At 32.5% G+C, this 17,060-nt stretch overlaps 2 protein-coding genes across 2 annotated transcripts; one reads left to right on the top strand and one right to left on the bottom strand.

Moving 5' to 3' along the window:
• Window positions 1-1,137: 1,137 nt before the first annotated feature.
• LOC103854585 (formin-A) lies at window positions 1,138-2,021 on the top strand. Its single transcript, XM_009131525.3, has one exon. It carries the CDS (start codon window positions 1,308-1,310, stop codon window positions 1,806-1,808), a length of 501 nt encoding a protein of 166 aa, XP_009129773.2. The 5' UTR covers window positions 1,138-1,307; the 3' UTR covers window positions 1,809-2,021.
• Window positions 2,017-15,308, bottom strand: LOC103854584 (putative two-component response regulator-like APRR4). The gene is made up of 7 exons (XM_009131524.3): window positions 10,865-15,308; window positions 10,637-10,789; window positions 10,193-10,555; window positions 10,032-10,108; window positions 8,222-8,728; window positions 4,503-8,138; window positions 2,017-2,816 (listed from the first exon to the last, which is right to left on the bottom strand). The coding sequence occupies exons 1-6, from the start codon at window positions 10,968-10,970 to the stop codon at window positions 8,022-8,024; spliced, it is 1,323 nt and encodes a 440-aa protein (XP_009129772.1). The 5' UTR covers window positions 10,971-15,308; the 3' UTR covers window positions 2,017-2,816; window positions 4,503-8,021.
• Between the last annotated feature and the right edge of the window lie 1,752 nt (window positions 15,309-17,060).

Genomic DNA, 17,060 nt, shown 5'->3' with positions numbered 1-17,060 from the left:
AGTGAATGTGGAATGGAGTTGATGGGCCCGTAGCACGCTTTTAAAGACACGTGCTATACAGCTAATATTTCATCTCCCCCTTCCCAAATCGCATTAAAAACTCTTCTTTTGCTTACTTTAATTTTTTTTGTAAAAAAAGTGTAGAAGTTGATTGTATGGACAATGAGTAACTCGTGACATTCAGCAGCTGCTACACCAAATTGTCTCGTACTGGTAGCTTGTCAGTTACAACGCTACACGATTTGTTTTGGGCATTTTGATCTCTGGCCACATGTGAAACATGTGTGTGTTTTCATTATGCATCTCATTTGCTTCATTACTATTCTTCTTTATTTACGATGATAATTTTCACAATAACGAGGTGTGATCACGATAAGACGCTGTATATTAAAATATGTCTTGATTTACAGTTTTAGACCCCCTTTTTGGTAAAAGTTTTAGACCCTTAATTTTTATATTTGCAACAGCTTAGCTTCTATCAACACCAAGTGAAAAGGTTTTAGATTAAAGCTTTTGAATTTCAAGCTACTCACCGAATTTCTCATATTATTATTTTAAAAGGTCTGTTGAAAATACGCTCACTCACACTTATTAAGTCAGGACTTCCGTCATCTTCACGTCTACTCTTGCCACATCATAAACCAAAGATCCAATGAAATACGCCCACGTGTGAAAGCTTGCAAAAAGTCAAGCCCCACGATAAAGACCGCTACATAATATTTTATTCGTTGAAGATTCTCTCCACTAATTTCCCAAAACCTTCTTGTTTGCTCGGTTACTCGTCGCCGTAGTTGCCATGGACAGCTCAATCCTTAACATAAGCTAGTAAAATACTGGTTTATAGCTCTTAATTTTTTTAAAAAAAAATTAAACATATGTAAGTTTCCAATTTGAAAAGAAAAATTATAAATTTTATATAATTTTTTCATTAAATTATTTATAATTCTCAAAAATTTAGGACCGAACATAGTTACTACTGGACCGGATGGCTCACAATAAAGCCAAGACCAGGTATATTATCGTAAATTCCACGTTTCAAAAGACTAAAATGACGCATATGCCCCCCTACATGCGCGTATTTCCAGTACTTTTATTACAAAACAAAAAATTAACGTGTCGGCGTCATCTTTTCCAAATTTTCACTATTTTCTTTATTTAAAACACCTTTATTGCTGCAACAGAAAATATTAAAGAAACCCTTGATAAAAAGAAGAACACTCCTCTTCTAATCGTGCTTCTTCTTTTTTTTTCTCTCTCTGTAGATTTCTACACTGAAAATCAAGTTTCTGAGTCCAGTTTCTGACAAAATGGAAGCAAACCAGTTATACGGTTTGTCTACACTTGTTGTTATTCTACTACTGTCGCTGACTTCGACAGTGACATCCAAGGACGAGGTTGTTTCCTGTACAATGTGTTCTTCCTGCGACAATCCTTGTAATCCCGTCCAATCATATCCTCCTCCTCCGCCTCCTTCTCGTCCACCACCGTCTCCATCAACCACCACCCCATGTCCTCCGCCTCCTTCTCCTCCTAGCTCCGGCGGTGGTGGTGGTAGCTCTTACTATTATCCTCCTCCTTCTCAGTCCGGTGGCGGCAAATACCCTCCTCCCTACGGTGACGGTGGTCAAGGTTATTACTATCCTCCACCATATTCAGGAAACTATCCTACACCGCCTCCGCCAAATCCGATCGTTCCTTACTTCCCTTTTTACTATCATACGCCACCACCAGGTTCTGGATCAGACCGTTTTATGGGTTCTAACTCTGCTCTATTTGCTCTTTTCGCCGTCTTCCTCTGTTTAGTGTGACAGAAAATAGTCGGAGTTGGCCGGAAAATACCAAGTAATGTGCGGTAGATCTGCAATAGTCTTTGAAGGTTTTAGATATATCTGATGCTGGATCCAAATGATTATCTTTTACTTTCTTTAACCTTTTCTTGTGTGAACAATTTGTATTTAAATTTTCTTGTTAATTAACATTTTGATTACTCGCTACTCAGAAATAAAGCATTGTTACTTTTTTTTTTTTTTGTCAACAAGCATTGTTACTTTCTATGCGTTATTTATCTCTTTTCATGTACTGTATGGTTGATGTATTGCTCTTTAAATGGTTTACACTCAACTTATTAGTTCATCTTAGCATTATTTTGTCGGTTGAGCTTTATTAACGCTGAGAAAGCAAATTTCTTATCTCAACTCGTGCTAATTAACTAATTCTGTCGTTCATAACATCGTCTAATAGAGTTTATAGTCAGACATTTACTGTAACAGTATCTATTAATCAGCTAAACTCACGGCCACTAGTATCTGTTTAATCATTGTAACATGTGATTGTCGTTAAATCAGACAATATACTATTTCAATTATTGTCTAATGTGCACCGTTGGAAATTCGAAATACACATGCAATAAAATAAAATTTAATGGCCAGCTTTTCTCCACCACATATCTTTCCGTTTTTCTATAACAGGCTAGACTATTTATAAAAGTAATGTTGATTCCCCTTTGTTTCGCTGAGCCTGAGACCAAGAACAGTTTTATATACGCGACCTTCGTTTTTAATCCGTAAAACCTACAGACCGTTAATATATGAACACCAAAAACAAAGAGAGTAAACTGTTTATGTGGTGGCAGTTAACCAAAAGCAATCGTTGAGGCAGTGAAACAAAGATCAACGGTCTATCTCAAGAATACTTGGTTTCAATATATAGTATCGTAATGTGTAAAATTGAGGTATAGCTTTAATTGGCTAAGGTAGTTGTTATACCGTTAGATAGGGTCGTTTACTTTGTTTTGAGTAGTAGTAAAACCACACCCTCTTCTTTTTTTTTTTTTTTTTTGGTAAAATGTTAAAATTATATTACCAAGCTTTTCATTTTTTACAGAAGGACATAGGAAACAAGAAACAGAATGCAGAAAATAAACTAAACAGAGCATCATGAACAAGCCTATTCTAAGATTACAGACTAAAGTCCTTCATGCGAACTGGAGATAGCAAAACGTTAATGCCCCAAGAGAAGGAATGAGAGGAGCGAGACCCCGGTTGCCGCGAGCTCCCAAAGAGAAAGGCGGCTCAAACCTTGAAGCAACGGGATAACCTACAGCTTCCGAGAGACCCAATCATCAAGACCATCACCGAGAAATGCATCCACGAAACAGCTAGCCCGTTCGAAATCGCCTCACCGACAGCACGAAGAGGAGTCCACAAAACAGGCGGTGCCGTCGTTCGGAACAGAGTGTTGGAGATTGCTGTCACCAACCCTCCAACTCCGGGACCGTATACACCCATTTAACCCACCACACACGTAGAGAATAGGACATGTCGGGCACACCTCCTCCGGAAGAAGCGACATTCAAAGTAGCCAGTACTCGAGTGCTCAACTAGCCCTTGTAGACACAAAAGACCGGCCTGCAAACACAGAATCAACCTCCACCAGATGACATTTATTATGGGAGAAGAGAGCGAAGAACGCGTTGCCACAGTCATGGGCCTGAAACCGGAAGACAGAGACACCATAAGAGACGCGGATGCAGTCTCGTGGCTCGACACGCGCTGCCACAGAGCCTCCAAGCCCGGGCGACAACACCGAGAAAGGAAGCTCTCCACACGCACCCACGACTGAGAACCAGTCACAGGATCTTCCAGTGTCAGGCGGAACCGGACGAACCAAGAAACCGAGACACAATCCAGGCCAAGCAGAGACCTCACGGGCGGAGGTAAAACAATGAAGAACCGCTGGGAAAGGGACCTCACCAAGACTCCACGCGCCATCGAACTTTTGGTTGGAACCCTAGGTCCGAGAAAAATGTTGGCGATACACCGGAGATCCGAACAGACGGGAGAAAAGATCGACGCCGGTTCAAGCACTTTCTTCTCCACCGCCTCGGTACCTACAGATCTACAGAGATTTCCAACGAACAGACTCAGGATGCCAACCACCCACGAAAACCGACTCCATCGGCTTGCCCTAGCTCGAAAGCGTCGCCGTCACACCAGATCTGTCGCCACAGGAACCAAGCCTCACGGATCCACCGCGAATGGAGACGAGACTTGAGGCGGCGAGAACAGAACAAGGGCTTCGACAAAGACCGCAAAGAGGAGGAGACGAGCCGGTGGAGCAAAGAGGAAAAAGGAAAGGAAGCTCCCGACGACGGCCTACGGAACCACCGCCGTCGGAGCTAAAGGAACGAGGCGGCTGCACTAGGGTTTTCGCTAGGAAGGAGATAAGGGAGAGAAAAAAGCGTTCGCATACTACTTTAACAAAGTTGTACTTGCATTCATAAATCAGGACAAGATTTATGAAATTTTTTTTTTTTTAACAAATTTGTACTTGCATTTTTTCTAGGAAGGAGATAAGGGAGAGAAAAAAGCGTTCGCATACTACTTTAACAAAGTTGTACTTGCATTCATAAATCAGGACAAAGTTGTACTCGCATACTACTTTAACAAATTTTTTTTTTTTTTTTTTTTTTTTTTTTTTATGAAATTTCATCATTTTCCCACACCCTCTTCTTTGTTAAGAGCTGAGCATTTGGTTTTGTATTCTTGCTGAGTTCAGGTGAACTATTCCTTGAACTAAAGCAAGAGAAGTTAAGAATTTTACACTTCTATAATATATATAATATAAGTTCTTGATTTCTTGATTGATTAATATGTTCTGTAAAATGAAAATGTTTTACCCAATGTGGCTTGAGCTGTTTGAAATACAAACGTTGTAATTTTTTTGTTTGGCTAGCTTTTTATTATCTGATTCGTTTACTCTTTTGGGTCCGATTGGTAATGGCTGTAGCTTTAAATATTTTGCTGTAGAAAAAAATCTGTAGACTTTTTGCTGTGGCTTTAGATTTTATTGTTGTAGAATTTTATTGAAGCACTAAAAAATTGCTTTGGATATTTGGCTCTGCAGAGCACTTGTACAGTTGTAGGATATTTTAAGAGCTGTGGTTTCAAAAAAAAATTTAAAGCTTGATTGCTCTGAATTTGGTGCTGTGGAAATAAATAGGGCTGTGGACAGCACCTACAGCAACTACCAATCACCCCCTTTGTCACCGTCTTTCTTCGGAGTTAAAGGCGTTTGTCTTACCAACTTCTGTTGATCCCATTTAGTGTCGTTGAATCGCAGCTAAACAGACGAGGAACATTGTTTTATCATTGAGAAATGTTTGTGGTTTAATCCCAAACATAAGTTATCAAGTTCCATCAAATATCGCCGCCACATCTCATTCGTATGGAATTCGAATCTGCTCCTTCTAATGAGTAAATGGGTTAATGAGCTGGCCTTTTTTATCCAAAAGAAAATTGTAATGATCGTTTATTTGGCTACAGAATAGTGAGTTTTGCTAATCCATACGATGACAACGGATTATGTAACGATCATTTACCCACAAAATATTTCCATGTTAATTATTTAGCCACATATTTTGTGGCTTAGCATAAAATTATATTTAGATTATTATTATTAGTGTTTACTGATTCAAACTTGTTTAATCCCATAACCATAAGATAAATAAAAAATCTAGAGAAAGATCTCTCAAGAATATTTTAATAATTTCAAACTCTTCGAGAATCTTTACACGGTTTTCACTTCCTATGAGGATTTCTATATAAACCCTTAATGCGGCATTCTATCTTTACACAGTTTTCTTTTGAACTCTCTCACTTCTTCCACTAAGTTCGAGTTCGTTTTTCAATCTCAATGGTTACTTTTGTTTTTTTTGTTTTTGTTTTTGTTTTTGTTTTTGTTTTTGTTTTTGTTTTTGTTTTTGTTTTTAAGCGAAAGGTCCCATGTCGAATTAAAGTCTGCGGAATTTTCAGTCTCCATGTAAATTTCGCATGCTCGAAAAGGGTCCAATATAGATCGATAGGTGACCTTGATCAACAAGAAAATTGATCATTAAGCTATCGTTAATAGGTTGCCTTGCTTTTGTTTTAGCTTGCGTAGAAAACCCTGTCAATTTTTATTTTGGTTTGAGATGTTCATTTGTTAACAAATGTTTTTGAAATGTTCATTTGTTATCTATGAACTAATTTTTAGCTTGCGTAGAAAACCCTGTCAATTTTTATTTTGGTTTGTTAGCGTCCGACTTACTATGGAGATGAACACATCTCAATAAAAAAGTTTCAGAGAATTTGAGAATATTATTAAATATTATTTCACTTGGCTTAGAAGGCCATATCATTTTTTTATTTAGTATTATATGATGGTTTGTTGTAGCGTCCATTAATCTTGGAGATGAGCAAGCATTTCTTCAAGAAATTTTCGGCAATCTCATCATGGATAAAACAACATGGCAGAACTCCATGACTGGATGTCTACACGAAAGGTTTGATATGCTATAATCGATACCCGGATATGTAAGAGCATCAGCAATGGATTGATTCTTAAAATGAGCCTCTGATTTTTATTATATTAATATTTTCTTTTTCTTTGGTTTTGTATTTATTTTTAATGTTATGTATTAATGAAATAAAGACACTTGGCATAAGAGTCTTTAAAATTGTTCAAAATCTCTTCTCTGAGGGATCACTTTCATCTTTTCTACATTCTCTTTTTTTTTTGCATTATTAAAATAGTTTTTTACCAAGAGATGAAGGGAAGAAACTCCCACTGCTGATGCTCTAATAAGTTTACGATTTTTTAAATTTGGGTACACACAGACTTTTGACCCCGTTCTATTTCTCCACAAAATAAAAGAGAATGTAGGATTCGAATTGGGGGAATATAGGATTCGACGGTATGGGGAAAAAGAACTCGATCTTTCGAATTGGGGGAATATAGGATTCGAATTTTTATTTTGTGGGGAAATAGAACGGGATCAAAAGTCTGTGTGTATCTAGTGATATATGATACTTCTCAGGGGGAAATAGATCGTCAACCCTTTAAATTTAGACAAATCCAAAGAATGAATGATTTGTGTCAAATATTTATGTGTCACGTTTGAGATTGTTTTTATTGAAAATAAATATGATATTTTTGTTTTGCACACTTATCTTTGTTTTGTTTTACGTTGCATGAAAAGAAATATTAGAGAGTTACGCTCAATGAGCCTGTAATTTTGTATTTTGTTAGCAGTTTGATATATTCAAAACATATACGTCTTTTCATCTTATGGTCATTGGTTGAATGAGTGTTACTTATTAGATTACGGAAAAAATAAAAGAAATCTTGAGATATGTCACGCCTTTACAATTTTATTAGGAGTTTTTTTATAAGAGTTGTTCACTTTACTGCATAGATGGCGCTCGTTATGTATCTCTCAAAAACAGTCGGCTAGTTCGTTTGTTTTAGCAGTCTAGATTTTCTCTTGCTTCTAAGTTCTCTAAAAATAGATAGTGTTTAAAAAATATTTTATGCAAAATTAAAAAATCAACCTTAAGAATTTGTAGGCTACATCAAATATATCTTTAAAAAAATGATTTGGTAATATTTTTTGGAGTTTTGATCTGTTATCTATATAGATTTGAAACTATTTTGGTGGTTTCAAATCGATAGATATTGCCTGTTGAACATGAATGGACGCTTGCATATAATTATATATTTGAATATATATGCAGGACTGTAAATATGTTATCTCTTTAACTTATCTATGTGAATATAGATGTTCTCTTTAATTTATCCATGTGCAGATAAATAGAAAGGAATGGGGAAAATATTGAAAGGAAAAAAGGTTATTGAGAAAAGTTATAAGGTATGATCTACCACGACGGCACGACCACAATGTTTATTAGCTGCTGGAGTAGGATATTTATTGAAACCACTGACAAGAGTTTTAAGTTCTTATTCCGTTTGCGTAAATAAAGTAAACGGTTTGACATGCATCCAAAGCAATCCATGCATGCTAACACAAACATATACAAAAGAGAGAAGAGAGAAAGCATCACTTAGAATATATATTAAAGTCTAAGCCCTAGAAAATAATAAGAACAACATTAAACTATATGATCGGACTTCATCTTCTTACTTGTAATTCGGGTTTCATGCTTGGCCCTGATCCTTAACCATATATCCCTTCTTGCAGATCCCTACCTTGGATTAATGCTCGAAAACCTATTCTCATCAGTTAGGTTAGGCTGTTCTTGTTCATTGAGTAACCATTGTTGTAGTCCTTCATCTACATTCATCATCATTATGGTTTCTTTCTGTACGAAACACACACAAAATAGATTAAAGATATGGATCCACATAACAAAAGAAAATCATAAGAAGTGCACAAGCATAGTACCTGATCAAGAAAGGAACTAGGTGTGAGAGATAAAGGAAACGAATGTGTATGCAAAATGGATGGTTCATGAAAGTTCATCATCTGTTGTTGATTGGGAAACAACTGATTATCATTGGAAAGCATTGTAGTTGCCATCACCGGCTCATGTAAGTGGGACAAACTCATCTCTTCGGATTTTTGTGTGAACAAGAAAGCCAAGTTTGAAACCTCAGCGTCTTCTTCAGTAAAAATCAAACTCTCTTCTACGTTTTCAATAGATGTGAAATCTGAGGTTTGAAGGTGATGTTGGTTAGTCATCAGTAGGTTCCTAGTGGAAACGACAACAGGGACTCCATCAGGATGATGTCTGAAAGGTTGATGAGGAATGTTGCTGATATGTTGGGTTGAGAATTGAATATTGCTGCCTCCTTCTCCACTATGCAGTCCTCCTTGTGGCGATAATAAAGACCGTTTCTTCTCATCTTTCTCATTGTGAGATTTCTGCCTATTTAGAAGCATCCGGTGTTTCTACACATCCAATTTAAAAAAGATTAATAATATACATTTAAAGTCAACCATGCAGATCATTTCCCAATTGTTTTATTAAGTTTATTTATAGAATAATCATCTAACTACATTCACTAGCTATATGAACTCCCTTTGATACGGAAAGTTTTAAGAACATCCATATTTCATATTGATTTAATTATTTGGTGGTGTATCTTTGATGAATTATTCTATATATATATAGTTCCAAATTACAACAATGTTACAAATATTCATCTTTTTCTTATAGTGGTTTAGCTAAAAACACATACACAAATAATAAACAAGTTAATATTTTCTACGTTTGAAACACTATACATTATTTAACTAAAATAATTAAACCAATAATAGGTTATACTGTAAAATAAAAATGACCACAATAAAAGTAAGTTTAAAAACTTGAAAAGAAAAATGGAAACAAAAGAAAGCCTCTAAAACATTTCACAGCAGAAATAACACTCATTTCAAGCCTGGTTCTTATATGTACTTTTACAGCTACGTTATTAGTAGTATAGACAAGGCATTAATAGTTGAAAGAATTACACAGGAAAGCTTTCAACAAAAGTTTTATTTTACAAATCAAAGTTTGTAGATGTTCTTTGAAACAAAACAAAAGTAAGAAATAGAACCACAAAAGATATATGTAGAAAGAAACTCGTCTAAATCCATATAATGCCCCCCAATGGAATTGACCATATTTGGCACAAGAATTGGCTATTTGCTAGCTTTGAAATGCCGTGATTCAGCTTCAAGTTGTCTTGTTCGATTAACTCGGTCATGTCATGTCCTTAGGATATGAATGTCATGTTAGGATATTATTATTAATTTGGTCAGAAGTGTTCCTCCCCCTGATGTTTTCTTAATTTTATAGAACATGAGCATGCGTTATTTTTCATTGGAAGTACAATGGTACATCCTACGAAAATGGTACATCCTAAAGTCTACCTGTCTACGGTCCTAAAAAGTGTTATGAGTTGGTAAAAGTATACAATAAATATTTATGCTATCTATAGTCGTACACGTACATGTTTACGATGACTTTGATCTAGTTATAGTTAAAGGCTCACGAGTCACGAAACCTTATGTACATCCCCTACTATCAAAGGTGAACATGCATGAGGATATATCCTGAAATTTCATGTTTGGCAAATCTGAATCCAAATATGAGGTGCAATTTTATTTGATCTAAAATATTCTATAGGCAAATCATGTTTATTTTATTTTTGTTTGGGTTTCTAAAAATCTAATTAAGTGAGGCCATGGTTAGTAGTAGAAGAAAGGTTACCTGGAGATGGCTGGCTACATTTTCTCGAGTCATGCCAACAACATTCATCCTCTCTAAAATTTTCTTGGGAACAGCTTCTGCATAAAATCACACTGTTCATATATATATATATGGATAGAATAAGTCTAAAATGATTAAACTTAATGTATGTGACTCACTACCTGGGCCAAGGTCTTCCATTGCATCCAGAAACTTTTTTTTAAGCTCATTGTCCCACACTACTCGCCTTTTCTTGGTGGTGGAATCACGAACATGATCTTGATCCTTTTCCCCCACTTGTCCATCAATGAACATACTTCTTTTCCTCTTGTTAGGGTTTCTTATCGTGGAATCTCCCACAGAGGATGACTTCTCGGCGGTTGCTTTCTCTTCTGACTCTACCCTCTTCCCTACTTGCATCTTCTTTACCACGTGTTTGAAAATAAAACGTAGATCTTCAGGTCTTATCGGTTTAATAAGATAGTCGCAAACACCAATCTTCATCCAGTTGATCACGGATTGTACTGAATCGTCTTTAGATGTTACTGCAATAAGTGTTTTTTAATAAAATTTGTTGTCGCATTTTATTTAATGAACATTTTAAAACTATTGATTCATATGCTTACTAATGATTGGAAGATCAATTTCCGATGCAATTTCAGAAATCAATCTGAATATATCCACAGCCGAATTTTGTGCTTCTATGATAGCAATATCGAACGTGTTCATATGGTTGCGCAGCATATGCATGGCATCTGCCCCTTCGTTGCATATAGTCACTGAATTTAGCACAATACGAATCAATTGATCAGTTTCGAAAACTTCTAAAAAACAAGAATATCACAGATAGCTACCTTTGTATTGAAAATATTGGAGATGTTTCTCCAATGAAATAAGATTTTGGAAATCTTCATCATAGACCAACACCCGCAAACCTTCAGGAAACTTGCCGGTAAGCATACCGAAGGGGTTTTGGATGATCCCGGACCACCACTGTCTTCACTGGTCGGATATTCGACGACTGCTTCACGTTTATGATTGAGTTTTTTTAGAAATTTGGAGCCTTTTTAAACAACAAATTATATAATGTTGGAGTCCGGCGATCTAGGGTAGGGTTAGCTCCTTTTAACAACAAATTTTGATATTATCTCATATTATTATGTTAAACATTTTAAATTAGAAAATTCGAAGTGGGCCCAACACATTTTTTTGCAACAGAATTTTAGATTGTGAAATGATACGATATGATTTATTAAAAAAAAGTTCGCCTATTACTATTGTTTACTTGTTTAGCTTTCAGAAAAAATAAACTCATCTCTTTTTCTTGTTATATTGTCGTTCACTTTTTGATGAAAAGCTTTTTCTGAAACTTTATTAAAGTTTAATGTATAAAATTTGTTGAATACGTAAACATTTAATGTATAAGATTAGCTATAGATGTGAACATGTTGTTAGACATAAAACAGAAAAGTCAAACCGCATAAAACAAAGATTTACAAGATTGGATAAAACGAAAAACCTAATATGTTAATAATAAATAATAGGAAATTGGAGGGAAAATTTTGACACAAAAGGGTGTATTCAATATAAAGTTTGAAGTGATTTAATGTTAAATGAGTTTTTAGATAATTTCAATGAATTTGAAAGTTTTAAGTGATTTTTGTTAAACTAAAACCATGAGATTCAAGTTTAATTTTTTTAACTAAGAAACTCCAATCAAACCTTTTAAAACCAGTTGAAAATTTTAAAATTTCATAACTTAAAAACATGTTCAATAACAATAGATATCAGTCTACTTCATGAAATACCAAGTTTAACTTTAAAATTAATGTTTGAATAACAATGTATTTGTCATTTTAATACAAATCACCTAAAAATTTCGGTAGAATACACCTTGTAAAAATTAGAAAAAAAGAAGAATATCATTTAAATAAATGTTCCCCTCCACAAAGTAAAGTAAAAATATTTCTCATTCAAAATTATTTCGTCATCTTTTCTCTCGTTCTCATGTCTTTCTTTAAGTAATCACACTCATTGATTTAAAAAATGAATCAATATCGAGAGTTGAATTCTGGATGCATGGAACTACCTTGATAAGAGAATTTAGAAATATATTTTTAAGAAACTTCTCCACCAACTTCTAACCAAAAAAACAATCAGTTCTTTTAGCAAATTTTATTGTTTTGATATTAACCAAAACATTCAAGCATATTTGTGTTCAGTTGTAGAACATCATATTGCACACTTATTTATAATTTTATACTGAGTACAATTTAAAATGTATTATAAATCTTCCATACCTTGTATTATTTTATAGATTATTAATTTTTTTTCTATGTTTAAATCAACAAAAAGAAAAAAAAGAAAAATTAAACCTAATACATTAAAAATAATCTTGTAACTACATTTTTCTTTAGAATGTTGCAAAAGAAAAAATATTCTCAAGTGATACATTTTTATTATTACATGTTTAGCTTTAAGATCATTGACTTTTCCTTTCGAATTATAATCAAGTTCCTAATATATTATTATTGTACTTTTACTTTGATCTTTGAGACATATTCTAGTTTGCAGTAATGAGTAATACATATGGTTGAGATATACAATATCTTTATCATCCAAAAATTTCAGTGTACAAAATCAACCCTAAATATTTAGGCAAAGATGGGGAGGTTTTACTCTACTTATTCTAGTTGTTTGATATTTTATTTGTTATAAAAACACATAGGAAAATACCAGGTAACAGTCTAATGAAACATGATCATGCAATCAGAATATGCTTACTAACAGTTGGAAAATCTATTTTCAAGGTAAGGTTTGAGATCAATCGAAATATATCACCATTTAAAATTTTTTGCTTATACGAGCACGTAGTGTGGATGCGTTAGCTCTTTTAAACAACAAACTAGAGCTTGACCCGCACGTCCGCGCGGGTTTAGATTTTTTTTTTTGTATAAACTGTTTAATGACATTTTAAAACATATAGATTATTTAAATATTTTTAAGTTCCTGCGAAACTACCCGGACCTAGAAAGACCTGATTCGAACCTCGTCCGCAAATTTATAATATTCGAATATAGTTTAATTTTAAAACTCAAAAACCCATATATCCAAAAAATTGATTCGTACTCGAATGAGTACTTGGATACCAATGTTTAACTGAATTTATAAGTAAATAAAAAGAATTGTAACCGGTTTGAAATTTTTTTCTTTGTTAACTGGTTTAAATTTTCCATGAACAATTTCATTTATGCTTGTAAAATTATTATGGTTAACGCGTAAAATAAATGGTGTTAAATTTTTATAGTAAATAAAATCAATGAAATAGCTAGTAAGAATGAAAAAAGGAAGATGTAATCAAATACTTTAAAATATGTAAGCTTTGTTTTTTACTTTGTAATAAATGATATCAAATTAATTATAAAAGACAATAAATAAAGTAGTTAAAATTAGTTAAAAAAGGAATGACATTTTACTAAGAAACCACTTAAAATATGCAAGTATTATTTTGTACTTCAATGTTAATTAAATAGATGTTTACACATCACATTCTTATTATGTATATGTTGTAATTCATACTCCCTCCGTTTTTTAATATAAGTCGTTGTAGAGAAATTTTTTTGTTCCAAATTATATGTCGTTTTCGATTTTCTATGTAAAATTTATTAGTAATTAATGTTGTATGACCAATGGTAATATATCTTTTATTTTTTTATTGGTTGAATTGTGGTTAGGTAAATAATTAATGATGTTTTTGTTTAGAAAATATAAGAAATTAATGATTTTCTTAATCTACGTGCATAGCTGTAAAACGACTTATATAAAAAAACGGAGGGAGTAGTTTAGAATAGCCAATTGCATTAGTTGTTTGTTAATCTATATATATGTGTGTGTGTGTACTTTGTAAAAATATTTATCTATAATAATGAAGAAATAAAATTATATAAGTATTTATAACTTTACATATATAGTGATATAAATATACACTATATATATAATTATTTTAGAGCTTCAATAAATATATATTAAAATAGTGTTGTTATTATTTGTAAATATATAAAAACATGAATAGAAATTAAAAAAAAAACAAATAAGATTTACATATAAATTCCATTCATTTCAATTTAGATGATGTTTTAGGCATTAAAATATTAAAAGATCAAACTTGTAAGATAATTTGTAAGTGAATAAATGGGCCATTAATGTAACATAGTATAAATTAGAAATAGCCAATTAACATAAGTTTCCAGATTAAATAGTTAAAATCTTTTAGAAATAAATAAGTGGGCCTATTCTCAAAATTAGACATATTTAGGTTCTTTTCTGAATGATGACGTTTTTCCAAGTAAAAGGCATTAGATATATATATATATATATATATATTGTTTGATCAGAGTGGGATAAATTTAATAAAAAAATATTAACAACATATGTTTTCAGTTGTGATTTGAACGTGAAGAAAACAGAATATATATATTTTATTTATTTTTTTATTTACATTCCTATTATTGCTAAAGGGTTCAAAACAGTATATTCATTTTTTATGTAAGTGAAACTTGATTTACAAGAGATATTGTATGTCAATAAGGGAAACCAAACTTTTAGGTAACAATATATATGCGAGAGATATTTGTTTAGTCTGTAAATTAAATTTAGTTGGTTTATTAAAAATACTAGAGATTTTACCGGGCTACGCCCGGATTTTTTCTATATATATATTAATTGAATTTAATTTGTTTATGAATCTGTATTTCTTTTTGACTATACTTATATGTTCCAGCTCTGATATTTTGTTTAGTTCCAATCATTCGGTAAATATTGTCTTCTATTGTATTTCCATACTAATTATGTGTTGTTTAATTTGATACATATGGTTTTTCTACAACTGCCAATAACATCAATAATAGGATTGAAGTAAAATATTATTCGTATTAAGTTGAGTTGTTAAATTTTCTACATTGTTTATAAAATTAATTAGTATGGATCATTCATATAAGGTGCCAATGATAAATATCATTTAAAACCTAAAACTGGTTTTGGATATGAATTTATCTTATATATTAAAAGAGAAGTCACAACATTGATTCATGTGTGATTTTTTTTTAAGAATGGATCTAATAGACATATTCATAGAAAGTCATGTTACATTTAATATCTAATCTTATCATTTAAATTTTGGGTCTACCATAAATTTTTATTGTGCTATCAATAATTGGATTTAAACAATAGATGATCCTTTGGATTTATAGATAAATAAATTAAGTTGATATAATTTAATGTTGTAATACTATACTTCTATATGCTAAATATTTAAATATTTATCGATGTTAACTTTTAAAATTATAAATTTTTTTTTTAAATAACAAAAATAAAATTATCTAACAATGATTAATTTTTACTACTTCAACCAATTCAAATTTTTGTAAACTATATTGTTTATTTTAAAAATTAAACAAAAACTAAATGTTTAATTAGTTTAATTTTTTAAAAACTTTCTAAATTTGTGAAATGTTATAATATATTTGAATATGACAATAAAATAAAATTTTACTAATCTTTATATATATAGTTACGATTTTAATAATCTTTATATATATAGTTACGATTTTAATAATGAAATAAAACTCTTTTATATGGTAGTGATATACCTTCTATTAATTATTTTTGGTTTTGTTAATTAAGCATCTTTACATAGAATTAATCTATAAATCAAGTGAATTTTTTTTTAAAAAATATTTTTTATTTGTTAGTCTATTTACTTTTTGTTTTTAAAATGGGTTTGGAAACTGGGAAAGTTGGAGATTATTCTGCGGAAAATTTTCAAGTACATCATTCTCTCAATTATTGTTATAATTTATGAAGTAAGAAATTTGCTAAAACAATAGTTTATCATGCTATAAAAGCTTGGACCGATTTAGCTAAGAACCAAACTCTATGGAGGCATTTTGATTAGGAAATATTGTGTGGAATAAACTATGAAGCGTAAGGATTATAACATTAAGCATAAAAACAAATTTGGGACCTGGCTTTTGGAACTGCAGCCTTTAAAATAAAGTGGACACGTCTAGAGTAAGATCTGTGAAAGCACGTGAATGATTCGAAATTGGAGTTATTTCACGGAATAGAACTTGTAGATATTAAGCTTGTAATGGTACCTCGCAATTCAAATGGCATATTATATTTGCTAAGTGCTGCTCTCCAATGCAAAAATGGACGGAAATGTTGGACCCTTATCCCCTGTCATCCAATAAAAGTAATGTCACCATCACATTTATGGAACATATATAAGAGAAATACCAACATCATACAAACCACGATGTGCCAGCTGAAAGATTAAAACCATTTAATCTTAGTAATGAAGTTTGTGCACACAAAAAAAAGTAACATATATAAATTAGGGGATTATGTGGAAGTAACTTCTCAATGATTAAATTTACCTTTTTGAGGTGGAGGAGCAAATACGTCCTATAAATCCATCATTGAAAAAGAAGCAAAGGGAGAAGTTGATGAAAATGTTTCGATGGTGGCTCTTGAAGCATTATTCTCGTGAATAGATAGTAAGTCTCCATCCAATAAGATGTTTTGCGCAGCAGTAAGTGTTCCCATTCTCAAAGAATCCAAAAGAATATCTGCACCAGCTTCTGATGGTGCATGGTACCTGAAACTGATAGAGGTGGTAATAAGGTGAGAGCTCTAGATTTAAATAATACAATATATGCAGCTTCACAACCAAACAACCTAAGCTCTCTGAAAACATAACTATTTCTACTTATCATGACTACATAAAATTTAACGGCTTTCTTTAGGTCATAGTTATGGTGATACTGCGTCTGAAGTAAACATCTTGAAGAAACATGACCAATCATAATTCTCTAGCTGAAAAACATAAGTTTGGCATACTCATAGATGAGAGCAGTCCAGAAACAAACGTCCTTCACTGCTATCTCATCGAAACAGTTTTTGGCGCTCTCCATATGACTGCTACATGGGAATCTTTCTCCTTGTTGCTATTTAACCACTCCTGTGACGCTCAGATTCCTCATACAAAGC

This window comes from Brassica rapa, chromosome A02, assembly GCF_000309985.2.
Source record: "Brassica rapa cultivar Chiifu-401-42 chromosome A02, CAAS_Brap_v3.01, whole genome shotgun sequence".
Taxonomy (NCBI): domain Eukaryota; kingdom Viridiplantae; phylum Streptophyta; class Magnoliopsida; order Brassicales; family Brassicaceae; genus Brassica; species Brassica rapa.
The sequence above is the reverse complement of the archived record's forward strand: the minus strand, read 5'-3'. Positions and strand labels throughout refer to the sequence as shown.